This window comes from Phycodurus eques, chromosome 15, assembly GCF_024500275.1.
Source record: "Phycodurus eques isolate BA_2022a chromosome 15, UOR_Pequ_1.1, whole genome shotgun sequence".
Taxonomy (NCBI): domain Eukaryota; kingdom Metazoa; phylum Chordata; class Actinopteri; order Syngnathiformes; family Syngnathidae; genus Phycodurus; species Phycodurus eques.
The window spans coordinates 16,459,925-16,485,080 of NC_084539.1; the positions used below are offsets into that span (position 1 = coordinate 16,459,925).

A 25,156-nucleotide genomic window follows, 5' to 3' on the forward strand; every position below is an offset into this window, starting at 1 on the left:
AAAAATACATGTTTGTACAAGAAAAGAAGAAGTCTGTCGTGGTACATTCGCCTTTCTTTGGTGCCGGTGGTTGTCTGTCACTATATGTACTCTGCGGCTGACTGCCGACCAAACCAGGATGTAGTCAGCTCCAGCCGCCACCATGAACAGGATAAGCAGTATAGAAATGGATAGATGGATTAACAATGGTCATAATACTAATACATTTTTTTAAAAGCTTTGGCACAAAATTAGTTTTTAATGAGGGGGTTGAAAAACTGGAGATAGGTGTGAAGTGGATGTCGGAATGATGGAGGTGGTCAGGTCATGCTGCAGATCTGAAACTATAAAGCAATGACAATCCCTCATGTAGTTCCTGCACTGGAAAATGTGAAGAAAATAACACTCAAAATGGAAAAGTGAGACAAACAGGTAATCGGGTACTTTGACAGAAGTTGAAACAGGAAATTAGGTGAAACTTTAGCCTGAATGTGATGTAACAATAAAAGGACAATACAATAATAAAAGTGTGCTGTCAGCTCACTTTTCAAGTCAGACCTCTTTGAGGAAATTACTTTTTTCCTCCATTCCAGCATCCTTCAAAACACTTTTTTTTGTGAAACATGTTTTTCATCCGAAAAATAGCATTCTACAGTGTTGCACTTTATAAAAACATGCACTAATGAAATAATTTAATAGAATGTAAATGTAATTGTGCTGTTCTAGCAGGTGTGTGCACCCTGGCCAGCAAGGGGCAGTATAAAACACAGACATGCATAGTACTACACATAATAAAATAATAAAATTTGTCGTCGTTCGCAGGGGAAAGACTGCATGCCTGGGAGTATTGTATGCTCTGTCAGCATGTTACTGCGCCATTTGTGTTAATATATTCATTGTTTAATGCTTTATAGCTACCGCAACATTGATCGTTTTGTTATCCTATCTATGGCGTTTTGCATTGTGTGTTACTGTCTAATTAAGTTATCGAACTTTTGTAATACGTTATGGAAGTTTTATTGATACACAATGTGTAAATCACTTTTTTGTTTTTGTTTTGTTGTAAACGTCAACTGGGAGTGGCAATAAACAGCTTCAAGCAAGTACTTGGCCTGATTTGTTGTTAGAATTGTGTAGAGTTGATTGATGAGCGACGCCTTGTATCTTGACAAAAAAAACCAAAAAAAACTTGTAAGTCCAGGCACCACTGTATAAACGTAGATAAGACGAGGCAATCTCCAAATGGAGACTTTGGCATAATGCTGGTATCACTGAGACACATGGTGTGCTGCGATTTCAGAAATTTCTTTTTTAGGTTGTCTTCTTAAAAGAGCGAGAAATTGATGTATTGCTTCGGTCATCTAAATGCACAACGCTGTCATTTAAAGGAGAAAATCATTAGCCCTTTATTGAGCAAGGAACCATATTTGCTACCTTTGCACCCTACAAGGGTTGATAAATGATTACTCATAAAGTATGCCAAATAGCTGTGTAAATGCAAATAAAATACACCTACAGATGACTTACCCTTTGTTAGAGCAGCAAGCACAGCAAAAATCACCACTGGAGACATGAAACGGAGGAGAAAGTTAAGCATCTTGTCAAGGGAATCCCTGTCATGCACCAGGAGAAAAAAAAACAAGTAAAAAAGATATTTATATATACTAGTAGTTTCCTTCCATTGTAACAAAAAATTGTTAATCCACAAAAACCATTTTCTTGAATGGTTAGTGAAGAAAAAAAAGATAGATGGTAGAGAGAATTGAGGTTGCACGACCCCGGCTGGCACAGCAGGACGGCGCCAGGCAGGACTATTCCCATGGCCGAAATCAGTAAACATGTGTCAGATTAACTGCGACCACGTGGGTGGAGGAAGAGCTGCGAGCAAATTAAATGCACACGAGGTCAAGGGGATCAGTGGTTTCTCTGTGAGTCACTTTAAATTTGATCAAACAAATGATGAACATGATTCCATGCCAAAGGTTGAATTTGCATTATACCATTATTGCGTTGCCTTTTTTATTACTGTTTTATTACTATGTTATTACGTTACTCACACATTATACAGTCAAATAAAATTGGAATGGCCCCCAGTAGGGCGCAGATCTACACCACGGCCTGTTAATTATTATGTTTGAATTTTGCCATCCAGATAAATGCAATATGCACTACGAAATGTGCTGCAAAGTTGGGTGGTTATTTTGTCATCACCAACAAAGGTGCTTCCTTTTTACTAAGTTCCAAGCTTTCTTTTTTATATGTGCATTCATTGAAGCTCTTCCATCTAACATACGTCATTGTTATACAGGCATAATTTGTACTTTTTTTGTTTTTGTTTTTTTTTGCCAGATGTCAGCCACAGATTCTCATGGTGCAGCGGCGTCGCATGGGATCATGTCTGAATCTGCGGGATGGAGCAGATGGGTGCAGGTATAAGCTAAAGCCTCCATGATATGATGGCACACATTTGGCAGCAATTGCAAATGAAAAAAATACAACAGTTAAAAGTCATGTGACGCAGTTTTCTTCAAATTCATGTTCTGTTGAGTATCCGCTATATACTGTATGAGGACAAAAGTTTTAGTTTGCCTGACCATTATCCCTACAGTAATCTAAAATGCAAAAAACAAAAATGTTACATTTGTGAGGTTGATGTTGGACCTGAAATCGGACCTGGTTCTTAATGTCTGTTCAAAGCCATCCTAAAGGTGGTTGATGATGTTCTTCAGCACCAAACTCATCCAAACATAGACCTCGCTTTGTGGACTCGGGCACAGTTACACTGGATCAGAGGGTGGTCAGGGGCGTTCTTAGACTGAATGGTGACCAGCCCATTGGCCACCCCAGTTTTATATATATATATATATATATATATATATATATTATGCTATCACTAGGTGGCCAAGGCTCACACACCAGAAGGAGCAGCACAATGACCATTGAATTGAAGAAAAATGTGGCAAAACCTGTTTAATTTATTATTATTAATTTTTTATATATATATATATATATATATATATATATATATATATTTAATATATCTTTCTAAAAAATAAACGCTAATAATTGTCAATTTTTGCCGATCATGTGTGGGATCGTTCACATTTTTGAGAATCGGTTAAGATGTACAGTGTTTGCTGTCTTTGTTGGAATTAAAGAATTGTCCAAAATGCACGGCTGATCCTGTAAGCGTGCTCAAACATCATTCTTCATTGCCTCGGTTGACCCCTTTTAATGTGAGTGCAACTGTGCCAACTCGAGCTTGCTGCACCTGCTTCAGGGACACTTTTATAACAAGGTGCCAGGAGCCAATGCAGACATTGGTAAATAAAGACTTCTTTGTCTCACTGCAGAGGCTGGCCCTGGAATATATACAGTGTGTACGTGGGAGAAACATTCCAAGGACTCTCGATTGTCCAAGTTTGAAAAGTGAAAGTCTATAAAATGTTTGTTCACTGCGCTGTGCTTTATTTAATTCATATAATCGAGTCTGAGATTCTTTTTGAGAATTCTGAGTGTCATTATCAAAAATCATGCTCAGGCACTTTCAGTCATCTGAACAAACGAATGCGCTATTTTTCACTTGTTGAGTCATTATTCCTTGTCCTTGTAGTTCACTTAACTCGTGCAATGTGAACACAGGGCTACACCTTCCCTTTTACCAATTTCCGTACCGTGGTGGGCCTTCAGTGAGGACTTACCCGACTCAATCCGCTTCTTAATACCGACACTATCACGACACAGTTACAGAAACCAGCAATGATATTCTATGTTTACTGTTTACCTATCTAAGTATCCCCACATGGCTCCTCCACCATCTTCCCTGAAGTTATACAGTATGTCAGGCTGGTTAAGTGATATTGGAGTCAGGGTATCGGAGCAAGTACAAATATGTATGTGTACAGGCGTACGGGAAGTAAAGAAAGGGGTTTTATATGATTTGCTGTGATTCGCTCATTTTTCATTCCACTGTAATTTCCCTATATGCAGAATCTGCAAAGTTGTTTCACCATTCATCATCAACCCAAAGATGAATACAGCGGGAGGAGCAAATTAAAGGCCCAAAGCAAAACAGAAAGTTCAGCAAAATGAAAAGTTTTTTTTTTTTTTTTAATAATAAAAACAGTTACTATTAACTGCATACAAAGTTTGGTGAATAAACAAACTCTGAAAGTAAACAACAGCTTTTCTCTCTACCAACTAGTTCTCAAACTAAATACTGGTATGAATCATTGCAATTCTTTTCTTTTGTTATTGCTTTTTGTTGACACTGTTCCCTCTGTCTGTCCCCTACGAAATAAATTCCAACCCATACTACAGCAGTAGGGGTATGCCAGTCGCAGGGGTCATGTTGAAAGAAAAGTTCTCTCTGCACAAGAAAATTATCCATTTATATGAGCAGTCATATTCCTCTATAAAGGTTCTATTATATCCACAGAGGAGCTTTTCACCTTCGATCTGACACCTGCAACCATATGACCGGCCTGTGATAGTCCAGTTCACAGACAGGTCACTGTATGATTAACCACTCTATTAACCTTCACTGACAGTAATCCATCTGAGAAATTACTATTGAACTAGCAGGGCACTATCATCATTATTTACGCAGAGCAACAACAAACAAGGATTTGCTGGCTCATCCTGTTCATGCTGCCAAACTATAGAATGGAATACAACAGAATAGAATAAGATGTCTGCTCACGTTCACTCTCACACAGCTAAATAAGGCAACCGACAAACTGTAAGTATGAATTTGTCTTCCCCGTTTTATTGAACACATCTTAAATAACCCCTAATAATAAAGTTACATGGTAAAGCAAATATTAAGTTAAAAGGAGGAAATTGTCATGAAATTTTTAAGAATGGGTTACGCATGAGATGCAGGTTAGACTTGATTGCAAGGTGTTTTGAAAATCCTCATCTCACTGGTATATACATTGTATGGATTTCATATATTTATTTTACCTCAGTTCGAGATACATCGTGTATTTATTATTATTAGTTATAATTATTACTATGAATACGTACACCTGATGAAATGCAAAGAAGAAAATGATTGTATAACCCTAAATCATATTTATAAGTATAATAATACATACATACATACACCTGAATAAAAGCAAAGAAAGAAAATATGATATAATCCTAAATCATTGGTCCATGAAAATAAGGATTAACATGTCTAAATGTGTTCTGACATTCTAATCTTTGTTTCTGTGTCTTTATATATATACAGTATGCTGGCAAGTTGTCAAGATGGCGTCGGGTTTACAGTAGCTGGAATGAAACAATATAATGAATGTGTTGGCTTTCGCCGCAGTACAAGGTCAAAGTAACGCGCACAGCAGGCACATCATGCAAGAAAAGCAGCAGAAGGAGGACATGGGTCAGCGGTGGCCCAAAAGGTTATTTTTACTCTGAGGCCTTTCAAATGATATATATGCATTGGCGGGATACGTAACATACATTATGCAAGCAAACAGTCATTAAAATGTGCAAAGTAAGTGCAGCGTTTAGGGCTGCTGCTTGGCCTCATAACATTACTTTTAATGCGAGGCTGTGGCACTTAAGCTTCACAGTGTCAAGCAAACAAATAAGCCCAACTTTCAAGAGAGAGATCACATTTGCTAAGGTCTCTCGGCATTACCAAATCCAATTAAATGACATTGTTGCCGTGATAGGCCGAAACGAGCGTTTCAACGGTAATCTTGAGGTTTTATGAAATATTCAGACAAGGGCACGGGGAAGATGGATGTGTCCTGGTGTCCCCCTCTGATGGTGGGGTAGCTGGCAGGTGAGTGATGCAGCTGGTAAGAAATTGAAACTTGACCCTCAGGGGACGGGCATGCGGGAGCGGGTGGAAAGGGCGAGCGGGTAAGAGAATGAAGAGGAGCAACATGCAAGAAAATGAGCGTTTGAGTCCAACATTCGCAACACGGTTCAGGGTAACAACAACTAAAGGAAGAAATTCTTTTTCCCTTCTTTTTTAGTGTCTCCTGATAGCTTCTTTTACATCAGAGCACACGCACTGTCATCGAATGGATCATTTTATTGAATCGTTCCAAAGGGGAAACCGCTGCTGCCCTCTGGGGGTTTGTGAAGCACCTACACAGGAAAAACAAACGAACGTGAAGAAAAAACCCAGAGAGGAAAATGTCGAACTTCGGCCCCCGATAAGAATGTCAGTGAAATGGTAAACTTATGACGAGTTTGAATAAAGTGCAGCACGGTGAACGAGCAATACTCGTATATTATAAACGGTTTTGCCCTGAGCAATAAACGAGCAAATAGGTGAGTTTTTCGGTCAATAACGTAGGATCGGTTCCCAAGAAAATCTGCAAATATGTGAAATTGAAACATATGCATGAATTATTATCATCATTATTATTATTATTGATGTTGGCCAGTTTGACAAATAAAGTGCTGCCTTGGAAGAGTTGAATTTGTTCCATGACCACAAGTCAAAACACTCGTATCTCAAGTTATCTATCCCCATTGAAATGAATGAAAAAATGCCATTTATCTGTTCTAGCCTCCCCCAAAAAATCCATCTATATATAGCAACAACACTGTATAGAGTGTTGTTGCTCTATATTATTAAAATATCCGCCACTCAAAGGCTGTTAACATTGCGACACTGATGCCATTCTTTAGCCCATCTATGGCATTTTGCACCGCTTGTTCGCATTAAGCAAAATGGCTCATACCCCTTAAACCTGGTAAGTCAGGTCACTTGTATCTCAAGGCACCACTGTGTGTATATATATATATATATATATATATATATATATATATATATATATGTGTGTGTGTGTGTGTGTTTTCCCAGGTTCTTGAGCAAATACGACCATGAATAAATCAAGTGCAATGGAAGTCACGCCAAAGCATGTTCGCTTGGCAACCCTAACTGGTGTGATCTCGCCGCGAGATGATGTCAGAGTTGTTAAATAATTGGTTGACACTATGTGGCTCAACATGAACTTGTGAAGCATGCACATGGGGTGCCAGAAGGACGATGAAATCTGGAAAGGACGCAGTGGGTTAGGCTTGGGGGGGCGGGGGGGGGGGGTTGACTGGAAGTCGAAGTCAACTGACCTTGTTGTAGTTCTGTGCTGTGGTCCTATAACTTGCCATTATAAACGACTGCACGAGGAACTAAATGCAACTCTAATGCTGGTTATTGCATGAGTACAATTGTACAGCATTCACCCAGGCCTGTGAGCAAGATGGGGGTGGTGACACACCTTTTCAATCGCTTGACTCGGTGTTATGTGACACTTTTCCATCGACAAAAGCAAGTATTTCAAGTGCCTGCGCGGTAAACTGGAGTTCTGAGATTCCTAAGCCCATACCATACTATCAAATGATAAACAGGAAACCAATCATTGGAACACGTGAAGATGCACAGTTCGATTTTTCGACATTGTCCATTTTTGTTGTTGTCATGGTCAGGCATAATTGAAGGCAATTGAGACAAGATATCATTTTGGGTGAGTTTTTTCAAATGTATTTATTTATTTTGGGTGATGTTCGGTGAGATTTTTGCAATATAAAATATGTGCCTTGGCTCAATAAAGGTTGCCGGTCTTGAAATGTGTGAAAATGCGGGATGGAGTGCCATCTGGTGGTGAAATTACAGACTGCAATCTTTCGAAGCATAGAAAGCATTAAGGAAAACCAAACAACTTATATATTTGTTGTTGTTTCAGTGTCAAAGAAAAAAAAAAGAGTCGAGTGTTTAGTTTCTGGTTATTTCTACGTGATGGAGCAGCCTGGTAACATCTGGGGAACAGGACTGACTAAAGACTATTGTGAGACATTTACACGGGCGCTTACATAGGGGACGTTTCGAGTTCACAATTTAAAACAGTTCCTGGATGTCTTGCTAACATGTCAGTGAATTGTTTTCTTCAAAGTACCCTAAAAATGTACAATTATAGTTTATTTTGCACGCTCTATTTCTTGATTACCTTGATTTGGGCGGGTGGCCCTTTCACCTTTCACCCCGTTCTGTTAACATGACAACAATAGCTCGAGGTAGCGCAAATCTAAAAAAGCTACTTTGAACTGCAAAGCGCATGCGAGCACCCATAAAGCCAACATGGATGATATTTTCTTTCGTAGAAGGAGCACTTCATCACCAAGACGTCGGATTACAAACGTTTTAGTGTGTGGCGCATGCCGTGAACACTGCGTCAAACCGCAAATACCCCCACGGCGTCAGCAATTTCATTGGATGTGCCGGTTTTCGGACTTCATCTGTGCATCCATCAAAACTCGGTGCAGCTCTGCTTACCTTTCTCCCCCACGTTTCTCGCATCCTGTCAAGGCTTTCTATGGATGAAACGTGGAGTGTCGAATGAAGCTCCCCTGCACGAGGGAGAGTCGGCGTCAGCGTGGGGGGGGTCACATACTGCCGCTCAACGTTTGGTAATATTAGTGTCCTGTCAACATCGAATTTTCTAATCCATGTCTGACTGTATACTAAACCATACAAAAGATTAAGAAGTTATTCACACACACACTTTACGGTGTACTGGTATTTCCAGAAAATGCTCTCTCTCGCTTTCTCTCTCTGGATTAGCTTTAGAAGAGTTGTAGGCCGCGAGTGTGAGATGCCGGGGAATAAATACAGTATGCTTCATAAAAAAAAGTCAATTTCCCATAATATCTCCTTTTGAAGTAACCCACATACAGCTCATACAAACAAATCCAAACATTTTAGAAAATATGAAATTTATTTCGGTTATAAAATTCTAATTCCCCCCCCCCCCCCCCCCACACACACATGCACACCCACACAATCCCCATAAATAATGGCCAATAATTTATTTTCTTTTTTCCGTAACTTTGATTCACAAAGATAGCACATACGGTGGACTCCACATCTGATTTTGAAAGACACTATGAGAATGTTTGCGACCCCCCCCCCCCCCCCCCATTAAAATCAGTGCACTGATAAAAGGCTGTCATGAAATCAAGTTGAAACTTTAAAATGATCTACAAATGGATCTGAGTACAAAACGATGACAGCGTTCACACCAAAACACTCGTTCATAAGTGAAATATTATAATAACTCTTGTTGTTTCTACTTTGTGGGCCACTCATTGAGAAACAGCGATGGAACTCATCAATTCATTGGTAGTCAAAAATAAATGAATAAATATCTCACTATGAATTGGCCTGTGGTTGGAGTTTGAGATAAATACACTTCAAATTAATTTAAATGTACTTTTACGTCACTGTGTTAATTCAATTACATCACCAAACGTTTATGGAGCTCGGGCAAGGAACGTATGAACCCCTTTGCGTTCTATCGTGTACTGAAATAAACATTTTCTAAGCATTTTAGTTTGTGTAACATATTTGTACAAGCGCTACACTCACGCTCCACCAGAGGCAACCATGTTAATTGCAAAGACTAGAATTATTAATAGAAGCCAGTGAGCCGTCCAAATTAATTTGAAGCTATTTTTTTTTTTTTTTTTTAGGTCAAACTGCACTTAATGATCACTGGAATAAAGAAAAAGTAGTGTAAGCTCTAACGTGTAAGTACAAACATAAATGATCTGTACATACTGTAAATATCAGCTAGAAAAAGTTCACTTGCATAAAAGAAGTGATTTCCCCCCCACACACACACAAAACAGCCAATCTTTTTGATTTGTCTTTTTAACGAGGTTTTAACGTGACCTTCAGTTTATATTATATATTCTGCTAACATTATGACAAAATAATGTGATTGCTGTATCACATGACAACACGAGTCCTCCATTTAAAAACGAACAAAAAAAAGGGAAGGTGCAAGATGTGTGTGTCACATGAAACAAATATTACTTTCCAAGCGTCAAACAACTTTGTGCAAGAAAATCCACATTTTTGCATTGAACAAGACATGCCATTCTTTCCTTTGACAACGAAAAACATTTTGGTCCAAAAATATTTAGACAACACATTTTTAAAATGTATTTTTCATATATACACCACCACATTGGATTTGATTAAACGCAATGTGATGACGTTTTGACTGTAAGTCTTAATTTAAGGGTTTCTATGCAACATGGTGTTGCCCGTTAAGGAATTGATAATCATATTCACTTTATGTGGTATGTTACCTCCTTACGTAAAGACAAATATATAACATAAACTTAATAACAAAAAATAAAAGTGTTGAAATTGTATCCACATACATTTCACAACCAGTCAGAATCTCCTTCATGACTGTAAATACAAAGGTGTTTTTTAAAAAAAAAAAAAAGGTGTAAAGCACTGGTAACATTCAAAAACAGAAATGGGAAGAAAAAATCTTGGGGGGGGAATCTTTGGACAGATGAAACCAATGTCAACTTATATCAGGGTTAATGGGAAGAGAGAAGTTTGGCGATCTAAATCACACCACATTATGTTTCATTATAGACATTAAGATGATGAATTCTTCCCTCACATTCAGCAAAATGCTCAGGAACTGAAAAGAAGCTGCAAATGGACAAAGAGGGGTGATGACCCCAAATTGGGCTTGATATCATCTAGTCCAGCCCATGAAAATTCATCCATCCATCCACAGTGAAAGATTTTAACAATGCTAATGATATGTTCGGTATTGAATGGCAGCATTTTCGTAAAACCCCTAAAAGTGGATCTTAAAGTCAATATCCTGTGGTGGTGTATTGAGGCCAAATGAGAAAAAATGTTGTCATTGTACAAATAAATCCGGACCAAACTGCTATGATTTGGCTTTTAAGGATGAAAAAATCAACTCAAACGGGGAACGTCACACTTATGCTGTTTTGGTAAAAGGCCACTGAGCGGCTCGCCTGGTTCTCCAAAAGCTGTGTTTGCATCAATGCTTCATGATTTCGACCCATTTCTAACCAGTCTTTCCTTACCACATACAATATTGCACGAAATAAAGCCTTTGTGTTAGCAGTCTGTATTACTTACGGTGTTGTCTTTTTCTTGCTGTTCTCATCCGGAACGTATTTTATGCAACCGTTTGTTTTACCAGGTACCCTGCATGAAAGAATGTTATAGTTTCTGTGAGTATAGTAACGACTAAAAAGATTGAAATACACGTCATGAAAGCAATCGCTTGATTTAAAATACATCACAGTAATGTTTTTTGTTTGTTTTCTTTTGTGGCGGCTTGTGTCTCGATTTTGGCACTATACAGAACGTCAACGATTTGGATCACAGAGGTACTGAATGAAACTCAGTCAGGCTTGTACAGTCCTGGAGAAAACATCAGAATGTCGAGTGGCTACACTGTACGTGTCGGCTTTTATTTGGCAGGGGACAGTCGTTTCAGTAACTTCTTCCCCTTGGAGAGGAGTCCTTTCTTCTTCTTGTTGTTTGCTAAATCTTGAGGGTCGCGGGGGTTCAGGGCGAGGCCGGGGAGTCCCCTTGTCGGGCTGAGGGGCCTCATGGTGCCCGGCAGCAAGGGGCGGACGATGGGGGATGGCGCACGGACGGGTGTGGCGTCATTGTCGACGAGGGTTTCCGTGGTGATCTGAGAAGAGAGGCGATGGGCAGGGAAGCAAGGAAGTGTTGGACAGTAGAACGTTGTCTCCTTGGAAACACAATTTGATTTCCTTATAGGTAGTGATCATTTATTTTAACACCATACAATTATTACACGACAGTATTGTACAGTACTGTTTAATTATTGTTATATAATAGCATATGCAATATGGTCATTTGTCACTATATTGAATAATCACACGGTTCTACTATCAAATATGGTTCCCTGCCCTGCAAATGGCGACTTAAGATTCCACTCAAAATAACGTTACATATATGTATTTCAAATAACCGAGAGCGATTTAAACTGTTAGAATGTAGTGGTGATGGTGTGTATTGAAATGCAATGGTTATTGTGCAAGGCATAATTCTGTCAAAATACATGACGACCTGATATTAGAATATACTTACAAGTTAGTTACAGTGGAACACCCAAAGTCAACCACAATCCCTTCTGTGGCGGTGGTCGACCTTCAATTTGTTCCAATTTTTTTTCCATAGAGTTCGGTTTCAATTGCAATAATCTTCACTCTACAGGCGATTATTATAGAATAATACATATTTATTTATTTCTATATATAATTGTGCTGAGCTGCCACAACAGTGTGTACTACATTCCTGTGTTGCATTAGCTTCCATTTCTTTCAGTTCCACGGCCATTTCTCATTCATACATCATTTGTATTGTTCTGTAGGGGCATCATAAAAAGGCCAACAAGCCAAAGAAAAAGTTAAAAGCCGTTCCAAGATTTGCTGAAGTCGGTTGTCCTCTTTAAGGTCCTGTAAGCCTATCCCAGCTGACTTTGGGCACAAATACTGTAGATATATAATAGACAACGAACCATTCACGCTCCCGTTCCCACCTTTGGACTATTTAGAGTCTTGAGTGCGTGTTTTCACAACGTACCAGGAAGCCAGAGTGCTTGACGAAAACCTACACGAGTGCAGGGTGAACATAACCCCCTAATTTGAAACCACAACTTTCCCCCAGAAAACATTGGCGCTGACTTCAAAAGTTTTCGACTTTGGAGGCCCCACTGTAATATTGGCTCCATATTTTGTATTCAAGAAGAAAAATAAGGGAAAGCAGAAGAGCAGCGATGCTGAATTGCTTACTTTTAGACCTGCCAACTATTACAGAGAAAATGTACAGGTGCATCGCAATAAAGTAGTATATTACAGAAAAGTTCATCTATCTCGGGGGGTGAATTTAAAAAGTCAAATTGTTATATTCCACAAACGTACTCATTATCAATCACATAGGAGAATACATTTCCTAAGGCCAATTCCGACCTAATATCAACATTAAAAATAATGTTGATTGGTTCCTATGTAATATGCTAATTTCTTAAGATTGCACATTTGGGGTTTTCATTACCTGTAAACTACAGTATAATTATCAAAATGCTTTTGACAAAAAATAACAGCAAAATATGTATCTCTGTGTGTTGTGAATGTTTATGAGTTGCCCTTTTTGAATTGACCTACTGGAAAAAAAATGGAGGTTTTCCACCATCGTCTACTTTATTGAGATACACCTTTATCTTTTAACAAAAGGACGACGTACAAATGCGGAAGAAATACTGAGGAAGAAGCTGAGTTTGACACGGCCAGAGGAGTCCACCGCCAGTCGGCCATGAGGGAAGAGTAAAGTCTTAAGTACAACACCCGGGGACACAACTGTAGATACCAGGCTCGTCTTCGAAAGCGTTAGCTTGACGCTCACTTTTGTTTGCACTCTTTTTAAAAAGCTACAGTACATTGTTGTTGTTTTATAAAAAATAAAAACAACTGTGACTTCAAGCTGGAGCGCATTAGAGCGGCTAGCTTGGTATCTCAAGTTGCTGACTTATTGTACGGGGGGGGGGGTCAAATGGTGTGAGTTGAACAATTTTCCTCAGGTTTTTCTTGTTGTTGGACAAGCGGGGGTGACGGGGGAAATGACAAACAATTTTTTAAAAGAAAAAAAGAAAATGTAGCAGCGTAAGTCACCATCAGAAAGAACCCACACACCACAATGCACCACAATGAAAACATTGACACACACAACAACACGGAGCGCGCCAAAAGAAGATTTTTAATCTCCAATTTTTTTTTTTCTTTCTTTCTTTCTTCTCATTTCTTTTATTGTTCCTTTGTAACAATACAGTTCGGATGCCTCAGTGCTCCAGTAAATTTTGGCCTCAAACAGAGCTGAAAAATAGATTGATGTGTGTGCAACATACACAAAGAAACAAAGCCTCTTTTTGGGAAACACAACAGTCAAGAGTCATTAGAAAATGGATCCGTTATGAAAAAGGCATGCTTTTTTTTTTTCCTCCAATGTTTTTTTTTTTTTTTCAGTGCAGCAGTTAGGTGTTATTAAAGCACTTGTCATGATTGTTGCCATACACAATAACCACAATGAGATTTTTGTGTTTCAGTGCAAAGAGGTACAAATGGAAGGAATGAGTTGAGCCTCCTCAAGCATGCAAGAACCCCCACTCCCCTTCCCCGCAGAGTCTATCCTCTCACTGTCCATGTCAGGCTTTGCTTCTTCCTTTCTCTGAGACTCAGAAAGGTGTTACACTCGATTGTTTTTCCTTTTGGTCGCCCCCTTTTTCCCCGACGGTGACGGAGCAGGGGGAGGAGTTGTTAGTTGGTCACCACAGCCACCACACGCACAATAAACACGCACAATGGAGCGCACGAACACGGCAACGTGGAGGAAGCGAGAGACGGAAATCAAGAGAAAGAGAGGAGACGGAGGAATGGATGAACACAGGGCCCTAGCGCTGAGAGCGGCGGCGGTGATGATGTACCCGTTTGCCCTCCGGGACGGCGGCGGCGGAGTTGGCGGGGAGCCGGTTGGCGGGCTCCTCGGGGGGGAAGTGGGAGGGCGTATCGGTCAGATACACCTCCACGTCGTCAGGCACTTCTTCCAGGAAATTAGAGGGAACCAGACCACGGTGACCGTTGATCTCACCCTGTGGAGAAGAGGGAAGAGAACGCCTCAGCTCCCTCGTGCAACTTCAGGCGCAGACTTACCTCGGCAACGTCTCATAAAAACAGATTCATAAAATTGTTCTTCAATGTAAAGTCTTAATTCAAACACTATGATCTAATGATATAGATCTTTTCATAATGTTTGTAAACAACAGAGAACAGGGTACTTCGGGGTGGCAGAATGCTGACTTGACAAAAACTTGTTGTGTTTGGGGTTACAGCGGTAGGTTTAGTTTTTTTCCCATATCCATTCATCCATCCATCCATTTTCTGAGCCACTTCTCCTCACTAGGGTCGCGGGCGTGCTGAAGCCTATCCCAGCTGTCATCAGGCACGAGGCAAGGTACACCCTGAACTGGTTGCCAGCCGATCGCAGGGCACATACAAACAAACAACTATTCACACTCACAGTCACACCTACGGGCAATTTAGAGTCACCAATTAATGCATGTTTTGGGGATGTGGGAGGAAACCGGAGTGCCCGGAGAAAACCCACGCAGGCACGGGGAGAACGTGCAAACTCCACACAGGCGGGGCCGGGGATTGAACCCGGGTCCACAGAACTGTGAGGCTGACGCCCTAACCAATCGTCCACCGTGCCGCCTTTTTCCATATCCTTAAAAAAAACAATTATTAATCCAGAGGAACACATGCTGTTGTGACTTTGATGATGTACGTTTTTGTGATTAGTTAAATTCACATTATTATTTTTTTTTTTTTTTTTAAATCATCAACATCCATAAAACGCAATAACCCATGAACATTTATAAATTGGTTGAGGACTGACTGTGACCAGGAGAAAGGCGACAAGAAAGATTGCAAGAACTTCAGCTTCCATCGTTGGTTCAAAATCATTTGGACTACTGTTAACAAATAGACTAACGATGCCTGAATTTAAAAGGTCCAAAACAGAAACTTTTCCACTGCTTGAATTGTGTACAGCAAGTAAAAAAACAAACTTGTAGCCTAAATTGAATATGTTGTGTGTTTCCGTAAGATTTATCACTGCTATTCTTGACAACTTTCTATATCCCAAGATTCTTTGTACGCAACTCCTCAGTCCTGCAAATGATTTAACCGGTCATATAAACATCAAAATGCCAATTAACTCTATTGCATGGGAATACTGAACCTTGAAATTGACCGTATATTGAAATACAGTACATGACGTTAGTAATTCTAACATGTAGCTTATGTTCTAAAGCTGACCACAAGATGCAATATGATTAATGAGGACACTCACATAATAGAAGCCATCTTCATCAATATCACCAAACACTGCAATGATGTCACCGGTGCAGAAGGTCAGCTCAGCCTATCGGGGCAGTGAGGGAGAGAGTTACTACATATAAAAGCAAGAAGTGTTTTTTATTTCCCCCTTTTTAATTAACACACCAACCAATGAGGTGTGTAAGAGCTCATCACAAAAATTGAGGCTATTTTCGGAAATTATAATCCATGAACAAAATTCAGAAACATGCGCTTGTGCAAATTATAGTTATCCTGAGACAAAATGTAACTCTAGTTGTAATAAAAGTGAATCCTAAATATTGTTTAAAATACAGACCAGCTATTGAGCACCCCCTAAAATGGTTTATTTCTTTTCTCCCCTCCCTCTTGTTGACCAATTTACAAATCAAACTGATACACTCAGTTTTAAATCTGATTTTGTGGGTATTATTTTGTTGATTTGCTTTCCTTGTAATTGTTAAAACATTTGGTTTTATCCAAACTTTTACTTTTTTTATTATACAGATAAGTTTGTTGTTGACCAGTTAACACAGCAGCTACCACAGCTAGCTTGTACGCTTGAGCAAAAACTCTAACATTAGCATTGATTTGGAACCCTGTTACTGTAATTAGACTAAGACTAAAAATTAGTTTGATTTGGCAATATTTTTCTTATCGTGTCAGTATTTCAGTTGCCTGATTTTCTGTGCAACCCGGTTACACCAAACACAGCATACAGTATGATACGACCGAATATCTCGCACAAAGTGTACCGCTGATGGTTGAGCTCGGCGAATAAAATGATACGGTGCTTTATTAGCAGCTTACCAAAATGATCAAATAAAGGGTCGGGTTTTCAGAAATGTTGGTTGCTAAATCGTCCCCCAGTGCTGGAATGACACATACTGTACACTGTACAGTAAATTGTTGCTGCTGCTTTGCGATACCTCAACGTCAACATTGGGTGAGCTCTCTCGAGGGTCGTAGTCGTACAGAGCCACCATCCTCCTGGAGGCCTCACCTCGACGAGCGCCTCTTCTATTCTGTTCTGAAAGTGACCGTAATTGACGATATATTATCCGTCAGTTAGTCATCAATTCATTCGTACCCTTCTTATATTAGTACCTAATCTGTCCACTGGGGTGCTGAGAGGCAGGAAGCCCTGTTTGATGAGCTGATCCATGGTTTCGTCGTCCTCCGCTCGTATCTCGGACACCATGTTGCACGGGATCAGCCCCATCCTGCCCCTCACTTCTCCTCTGTAGAACCCATCTGTGTCTTTATCACCGTATATCTAGTGGAGGACAGGCAGCGATACGTGTGTAAAGATAAATATACATTATGTATACTGCAAAGAGGAAACAGATATTACAAAGCATGCATGGAAACCATTGATAAATTGGTGTAGCGCTTAATACCAAGTGCTAGGTCCACAACAAATACTACAAGAACAAAGTCATGGAATTAGGAGAATAAAAAATAAATATTCCATAAATAATGTTGTAATGTACAAGAACAAAATTGTAATTTTACACAATTACATTTTCATTTTAGGAGAAAAAAATGATAATAATCACAATATTCCAAGAATAAAATTGAGGATAAACTCGTGATACCATTAGAAAAATTAACAAAAGTTTACAAGAAAAAGGTAACATTACAAGAAAAAAAATTAACTGTAATCTTAAAACAAAGTTGAGAATACTGTAAAGTTGTAATATCATGATTTGTGTAATTTATGAGAACAACGTTGTAATAATACAAGAAAAAAAGCATAATTTTACAAGAATACAGTGTTAAATTTAAAGGAGTCTCATACTATTACAAGTATAAAGGTGTAATATTAAAAGTGTGTAACTTGGGTAATTTTACAAGGTTGTAATGTTACCCAAAACAATTGCATACATTTACAAGAATAAAGTTTGGAGAAGTTTTTTTTGAGAAAAACATTTAATTTTACAAGAACAAAAACAGGCAAAACCAAGTCAAAATATGTTCCTTTTTTTTCTCCGCAGAACAAGTCTGTTTTTTTTTTTTTGTCTGAACTACTTTGTGATCAATTGAATGCAAAAGAAGCACTGTAAATATCCCCCAATGTTTGTAGCCAAAGTATCACATATTGGGAAACCTATCCAGTGAAAAAATGTATACCTGTTGGATTAAAAGAGAGCAGATAGTCTGGCAGGAATGATTGAAGGTAGAACCTAGAAGTCTGTTGTAGAAGAGTGTTTAAAGTTGGTGTCTCAGTTGGGCATAAAAACGCAAATATTTCATTTTCTCTGCAGCGATAAAAGTCGAACTGGACAATATCTGAAGGCACGCTGGTATCTTGTAAGGTACACAAACACTGAATTAAGAGTTTTGTTCTCTTTAAGCCGTCTACTTTTTTATTTTTCCTAAGGATACATGACAGATTATGACTGCATCCTAGATATGATGGATTTTCTGTCCTAAGCTGATGATATTAAAGCGTGAAAGCAAACAAACCCATTTGTATTATTTCATTCCCTTACCCAATGGGAATCGATAAGGAATGAATCGGAATCACTAAATACTTATCATTTCCAATCCCTATCTTGAAGGTTCTTGCCCACTTTTAGGCCGGTCCGTGTGACGCGATGTGTGAATCTGAAAGCCTCACCCTGATGATTTGGCCCTCTTTGAAGGGCAACTCCTCATCGGCGGCGTCTGGGTTTGGGGACATGGACAGAGGATCGTAGTCAAAGAGCGCCACAAATACCCGAAAGGCCTCCTCTGGCTCCGACTCATCAAAGTAGGTGGGAGAGTGACGATCCCTGTAGCCATCTTGAACACACAAATAAGAAATAAAAAAGTGGCCCGAGACACAGAAGAGATGCAGTGTAGGTGACAATCAACCTTTGAGGACATATGCATTTAGAAACAAATACATGTAAGAGTGTAACTTTATTGATATTAATGTGATCTTGTTTGGGATAAGGAGCAAAAAATTATTGGAACTCATTTGGGGCTAAATTCCAATGGCATACACATATCCACTTTCTCTATGGAATAATGCATGACAGCTTGTCAGCATGCTGACTGACTGAAAAACATTTATCAATTGATCATGGTTTTTTTTGTTTTTTTTTTGTGGTGTAACAGACAAGAAGCAAGACAGATCATGGTCCAACATATAGGGAATGATACACAAGACAAGAAACTTCAGCAGGATAGTCCACGCCGACCTTGTAAAGTCATTTATACACTGTGGACACTGCAGAGTGAATCCCTTCGCATCATGTTTAAGGCCGAAAAATGACTCCCTGATATGCATATGCCAAATAAATGATGTGAATTGTTTTCATCCGGTTAACAACTGATGCATCAACCCCAAATGTGCAACCAAATTCAAAAGTTCATGCTGAAATGCTTTCAACAGTGTCACCGTTGTGCTAATAACGCAAAGAGGGAGGGTCGAAGCAGGCATCTGGGGCTCAGTGCAGTGAGGGAAGCGGTCGCTGTGCAATCAGTCAATCATGATCTCCAGCTGTGGACAACCCAGACCCCATTGAGTAGTGGGGCCACCATATCGGTGCAGTGCAATCATGCCGTTCGACAGTGAGCATAAGAATCAAAGAGAAGCAGGCACTTGCAGGTAGGGTTGCAAAATTCTGGAATTCTCAAAGTTGGAAACTTTATGTAGGAATTAAGATACCGTATTGCTTCATTTGGTAACTAGGGGTGTGTTTATTTACTCAAATGAAGAAAAGTACTAGATCTTTATTGGACACCTTTATTTTTTCCACAACTGCATTCTTCTCTCCATAATCGCAAACAACATTATATACGTTGAATATGTTTTTTTTTCCTACCAAAAACTAATGGGCCAAAAATGCCTTCAACTAGCCAGCAACAAAACTATTACTGTTTAAAATTGTGCAGAATATTTAGTTCATTAGCATGAATTTCATATCTTCTGAACAATACACTCGCAATGAAAAGTTTCCAACTCGGAATATTTCTGAAATTATCTGGGAATATTTGATATGGGGAGTTGGCGGAAAGCTTCCCAAAAATGGTGGGAAATTTTCCACCCCAAAGCAACACGACTCGCAAATGTCTCCAGCTCCTCCTTGCCGTTTGCCAACTTGCTAATAGCGTTGTGGTTGGCGTGCTGTGGCGGCATCAGACAGGACTGCAGGCTGCAGCACGTACCATGGGGAGACCTGCTGCCGCCACCGTGCCTGCGGGAAGACCTGGTCCTGAACCGAGCTACTCGGCCATAGCTATTCTCCTCGGTGATGGGGGACATGTTTCCCTCACTGTTATTCTCAGAGGTTACTTCTACAGGAAACACCAATCAGAAGGTGCCGGGGTTACAATGCCAACATAATTCCATCCAAAAGGTTAACTGGACATTAATGTAGAAAGACAGAATAATGTGAAAAATAGAAAGACATTTAGAAAGTTCACAAAGGTTATGAGCTGATGTCATCACAGAACATTCATTTAATATTTGTATGGAAATAATATCCCTCATGTGAATATAAACAGTATATAATTGATTTTGGGGTATTGTACATAATGAGTGACAACATATACCATCCAGTGGATCTAAAAAGTCTACACACCCCTGCTCAAATGCCATCTTTTTGTGATATAAAAAAATGAGACCAAGATGAATCATTTTCAAAACTCATGAACTTAAATTTTACGTGGCAGTCAGCACACGACTGCCAGGATCTAATTTGTCTCTGATTAACCCCAAATAAATGTCATATTTCAGTAGGCTTTGCTGACATTTTTCTTTTCTTTCGAGCAGAAGCCTGAAGGTTTTGTGCTGACTGGTATTTGGAACTGTTTATAATTCCCTTCACCTTGATTAAGTCCCCACCAGAAGAACAACAGCCCCAAAGCATGATGACTACCATGCTTTACTGTCTATTGGTGATGCGCAGTGTTGTCTTTGTGCTAAACATATTGGACATTTTAGAATTATTGCCAAAAAGTTCAATGGTTTCAGTGGATAATAACACATTTCCCCACATGCGGGAGATTTCAATTGTGTCTTTGCAAAAAATTTTAAACCAAAGCCACGCTATGACTATTAGAGCAGATGTCACTATTTTTGGAAATACAAAACATTTGTAAATATAATTCTCCATCATACATACATTGTCAATTTCTGTTATTGTCTATTAGTATTATCATTTTAAATCTAATTTTCCATTTCATTTAAATTAAAAGGTTGAAGGGGTTGAATTTGTGTGTGTTTTTCTATCACCTTTTAGATTGTTACTGCAGAATATTTCATGAAACATTGTGACAAAATGAACACTGATGTCCACAATCTCACGCATGGACCGTTTGTGGAAAAGTATATGAACCAAAGCTGGCTATACCGACCGATGGCAGGGACCGTGAGTGGTCGTCTCTGAGGCTCCGAGCCACTGTGATGAATCCTTCGCCCGCTCTCCCGGTCCTGGCGGCCTCTAGATGGAGTGTTTAACTACAATGTAGAATACAGGGACTTTTCACATGCTGTCCACAGATGAGTGTTTGTGCAAAATATACAGAAATGTGCATTGGCATACTCCAACAGATTGTATGTAAACAAACTCATGCAGCGCTCGCAGACAGGCACACTGAAACACAGACACACTGACGCAAACGCACACAAACAAGCCCACAAGAAAGTGTATTGTTCTAAAATGACAATTCTAACCATAAAGTAGGAGGCGTGAATTAAACGAAGCCTTTAAGTGCCCCCTTTATTGTTAACCCATGATTTCAAATTTATGCCGATACAGTGGAACCTCCAAAGTCGAACGGCGCATAAGTGGTAGTGTTCTCTAAAGAAACACATGCTTTAATAGATAATAAACAAAACCCGAAATGCAACTAACCGCAACGTAGGAAGGGGACTGGATGCTAAGTACAATAGGAGAAATACAATTAATAAACACAAAAATTAATCTTACCAAGTAGATTTTCCTGCTATTTGGGGTTAGGGACCGAGCCCTGCCGTGAGTAGCGAAAATCCGCAATTAATTTATGCCCCCTACCGCAAGATGGTAGCAAAGCACTACATGAAGCTCCTCAACTCATTTCTGCATAGAGCCTTGACACCAAGATGCCACAATATACCGCAAAAACATGTAATTCTATGTTAGACATGGCTTTGGAATGAGCATTAAAACAAAAATGAACAGGCAAGTTTTTAGCGAATAACAGTTAGGTTAAAAAATAAAATCTGTAAATAGGTTAATCCATGAGGAGTCAATCACAAATCTATCCACTTGCTACTTATTAATGACACCAATACCTATAATATACCACAGTATCATTCTCCTTCACCTTACTTCATGTTTCCTCTCCATCAGTGGTGCCTTAAGATACAAGTGCCTGGACTGATGGGTTTTGAGATACGAGCGGTCGCTTGAACTTTTATTGTCTTGAGTTACGAGCAAAGATTTGAGATACGAGTGGGCTTCAAACGCCCGCCGCTCGATTGTGGCAACCGTCACAAGATCCGGACGCCATCAATTCATTTGTTTCCTTGCAGTGAAAGACTAGGGACTGTGAATCGGAAAAATCTGCGGAAAATGTATGCAAATTATAATTGCATAGACAATTTTTTGTTTTACTACTTTTAAACCCCAAGAAATCTTCAATGGGGATAAACCGCCAGTAGGCATTTTTCTGTACTGGCTCTGCCCCCCAAAAAGGAAAAAAATCTGCAAATAGGCGAATTCACGGGTGTCGAACCGCGAGTATGTGGGGACAACTGTAATTGCATTTATATTCATTTGAGTGGGGAAAGATGATATGCGAAACGGAACAAATTCCCTTTGTACAGTATCTTAAGACACCACTTGTCTGTCACAAGGTTGACTTAATCTTAGTTTCATTACACAGTGGTGAAATTGTCTTTATACTTGTATGACAGTTAAGTATGTGAAAAGGTTTCATGTACAATTAATAAAGGTTTCATGATGGCAACAGATTGAGCCAAGAAGGAATCCATTCAAACCTATTTTTTTTCTGTTTTGTTTTGAAATTAGAACAACCCGACCAGCATCACAGAACGATTTGTGTTCGACTTTGGAGGTTCTACTGTACTTAGTCTAAACTCAGCACACGCTAACAACACATACCAGATACAAGAAAAGGCCGCAGTATCTGTGCCTGTGCAGTTCGCTAAAACCAACAATAAATTTGGATGGTGATGAGTCTCGCTGGTTTCGTAAGTACAGCATGTGCAAAGAACTGCACCTTGGGTGTGTTGTGCGAGTTGCGTCGGCGTGCCTCGTCCAGCTGCATCTCTGAGTACAGCTCCTCCTCATCCTCTTCCATGATGTCAGACAGGTCAGAGCCGCGGCTGCTCTCGCTGTGATAATCTTCATTGTGACTATAGTGAGGCTTTTGACAGTCACACACAAACACACAAACACACAGACCCGCTTGTTTAAGTCCACATACACACAGACATGCACACACCAAACACGCACGACACATGAACGCACACACAGAGACGCCGGCACGGTCGTGTTTGCATGCAACCAGCCAGATTTGCACTCACACACTCGTGTAATAGACTTTTCGTCTGAGGTCAGTCTGTTCAAACCGATGCTGTGAGACGGCTCACCACGTTACACATACCGGCCTTCCTAGCTCGGAGCCTCGGAGGAACTCGTCAACCGAAGGGCCTCTTCGTCGGCGACGTGCGAACCCTTCCTCGTCTTCCTCTTCCTCATCAGAGTGATGCTGGTGAAAGGACTGATCCTGTTCACCGTAGCTAACAGGTCTCCGGTCCCCCTGAAATGTGAGACAGAAGGGTAGTTTTGCAGTGTTGCCCTGACAACCATGAGTGTGTCTTTACGTAGTATGGTCAGACCTTGCCGCTCTCTGCCGCCACCCTCTGCGCTGCTTCCCGGGCAATGGCTTTGGCCACATTGTCTGGGATGAGAGTGCCTCTCGGTTGCGGTAGAATCCTCTGAGGGGAGGGGGAACGTGGATTTCCAGGGGGAGGGGGCTCAAGCGTGTGGCCCTGCATGGGTACGGGCGGCTGGGAAGAAGGGGAGCTTGCGAGGTCCCAACCGGGCGGGACGACGGCCCTGTTGTGGCCGGCTTGCTCTTTGGCATCCAGGTCTCTGGCACTTACTGGTCTCTGAGGTACAGGGTGGGGATGAGCGTGGGGCTGCAGAGGCAGTCGGTGCTGGGGCCTGGGACCTTGAAGGAGGCGCAGGGGCTGCGGATGAGGATGCGGCAGCCGACTCTGGTTTGGCTGGGGAGCGCCCGGGTGGGGGAGTCTCGGGTGGGGTTGAGGGTGTGGGGGATGTGGGTGGGTTGGGAGCGGTTGTCCGTGGGCTTGGGGTGGGGCAGGAAGCTGTGGGGTGGCATGAGGGTGGTGAGGGGATGTAAGGTGAGGCTGGGCGTGGGGGTGGGCGTGCATCGGCGCTGGCAGAGGGAGCGGAGGTAGAGGCACGAGCAGGTTGTTTGGAATGAGGGCGACGTGAGAATCCTGGGACTCCCCCTGTGCGGACAGCGTCCTGACTATGACCTCCCTGGCCTCCAGGCACTGTATCCGCGTCAGCTCCACAGTCACATAGTCTGCCATTGGGAACATCACCTCTGCTATCTGGTTTCAAGACAGACACAGTCGATTGGCATTGGCAAAGAAAATTCTTCACAACATGAAGATATGTACTAGGAAACACTAAGCATTGTCCTTTTCTGTTTAAATTTGCTCAGTAAACACAACAACAGCATTACAATCCTTTTGTTTTTATTTCATATCAATTTTCAACCAATTTTTACAAGTTGGTAGAAGTCACAGCAAAGAGAAGAAGAGCAACAGGTTGAGTGTTTGTGTAACATCTCTCCCAAGTATTCACCACAATAACCATGATAAGGAGAAGAGTTTGAAACCATAATGTAGTCACAAGCTACGCGAACAGTTAGGCTAGCCTCTTGTATTTGTATAACTCCGAACTCAACTTTCTTCCTCTTTTTATTTTCCAGAAGTTTGACTGCTCTGTGGGACCGTACTGCCTCTCACAAGTCAGTGTTGGGACAATGACAGCAGTTGTAAGAAACATGAGAGGAAATGATGTTGAAAATCGGTATGTTAAAATGGATCATCGATTATATGTAATATTAGCGTACCCGGCTTTTCAACAAATTGTTAGGAAAAAAATTGTTAGAGGCTCCATGGTGTATTGGATGAATTGAAAATTCACAATATTGGGATGATTCATTTATGATGATTCATTTATATTTCGGCTACTTTTGAGTTGAATGAAAGGATCTGGAAAAGAGTGCGGATGAGTGAAGACAAGCAACCAATTCAATAAATAAAAGCATTTTTTCAAGTAAAGGGCTGATTCAGTCTTGTCGTCACCAGAGGGCAGAAGAAGCTTTTCTTAGCTCCTGATACTGAATCATAAATGTTACACTGTAAAGCAAGTGTTGGTGTTGTATG

At 40.4% G+C, this 25,156-nt stretch overlaps 2 protein-coding genes across 13 annotated transcripts in view; both read right to left on the reverse strand.

Moving 5' to 3' along the window:
* si:dkey-1d7.3 (transmembrane protein 132D) overlaps nucleotides 1-1,776 on the reverse strand; it is a 33,546-nt gene extending 31,770 nt beyond the window's left edge. For both annotated transcript variants that reach the window (XR_009769909.1, XM_061698409.1), the window contains exon 1: nucleotides 1,507-1,776. Coding sequence is in view for 1 of the 2 variants with exons in the window: in XM_061698409.1 (XP_061554393.1) it covers nucleotides 1,507-1,576 (70 nt within the window). In the remaining variant the exon portion in view is untranslated. The remainder of the gene's footprint in view (nucleotides 1-1,506) is intronic.
* Nucleotides 1,777-8,937: 7,161 nt separating this feature from the next.
* Nucleotides 8,938-25,156, reverse strand: part of rimbp2a (RIMS binding protein 2a) — a 72,414-nt gene continuing 56,195 nt past the window's right edge. For 6 of the 11 annotated variants that reach the window (XM_061699039.1, XM_061699032.1, XM_061699037.1 and 3 more), the window contains 10 exons: nucleotides 23,570-24,313; nucleotides 23,335-23,490; nucleotides 22,948-23,094; nucleotides 21,079-21,181; nucleotides 18,353-18,516; nucleotides 16,837-17,005; nucleotides 16,659-16,759; nucleotides 15,725-15,796; nucleotides 14,298-14,462; nucleotides 8,938-11,546 (listed from right to left, as the gene is read on the reverse strand). In XM_061699039.1, the coding sequence (XP_061555023.1) occupies nucleotides 11,259-11,546; nucleotides 14,298-14,462; nucleotides 15,725-15,796; nucleotides 16,659-16,759; nucleotides 16,837-17,005; nucleotides 18,353-18,516; nucleotides 21,079-21,181; nucleotides 22,948-23,094; nucleotides 23,335-23,490; nucleotides 23,570-24,313 (2,109 nt within the window). In that variant the 3' untranslated portion in view covers nucleotides 8,938-11,258. Of the gene's footprint in view, nucleotides 11,547-14,297; nucleotides 14,463-15,724; nucleotides 15,797-16,658; nucleotides 16,760-16,836; nucleotides 17,006-18,352; nucleotides 18,517-21,078; nucleotides 21,182-22,947; nucleotides 23,095-23,334; nucleotides 23,491-23,569; nucleotides 24,314-25,156 lie in introns of those variants that run through there. The other 5 variants (XM_061699043.1, XM_061699035.1, XM_061699038.1 and 2 more) reach the window with 4 other exon arrangements.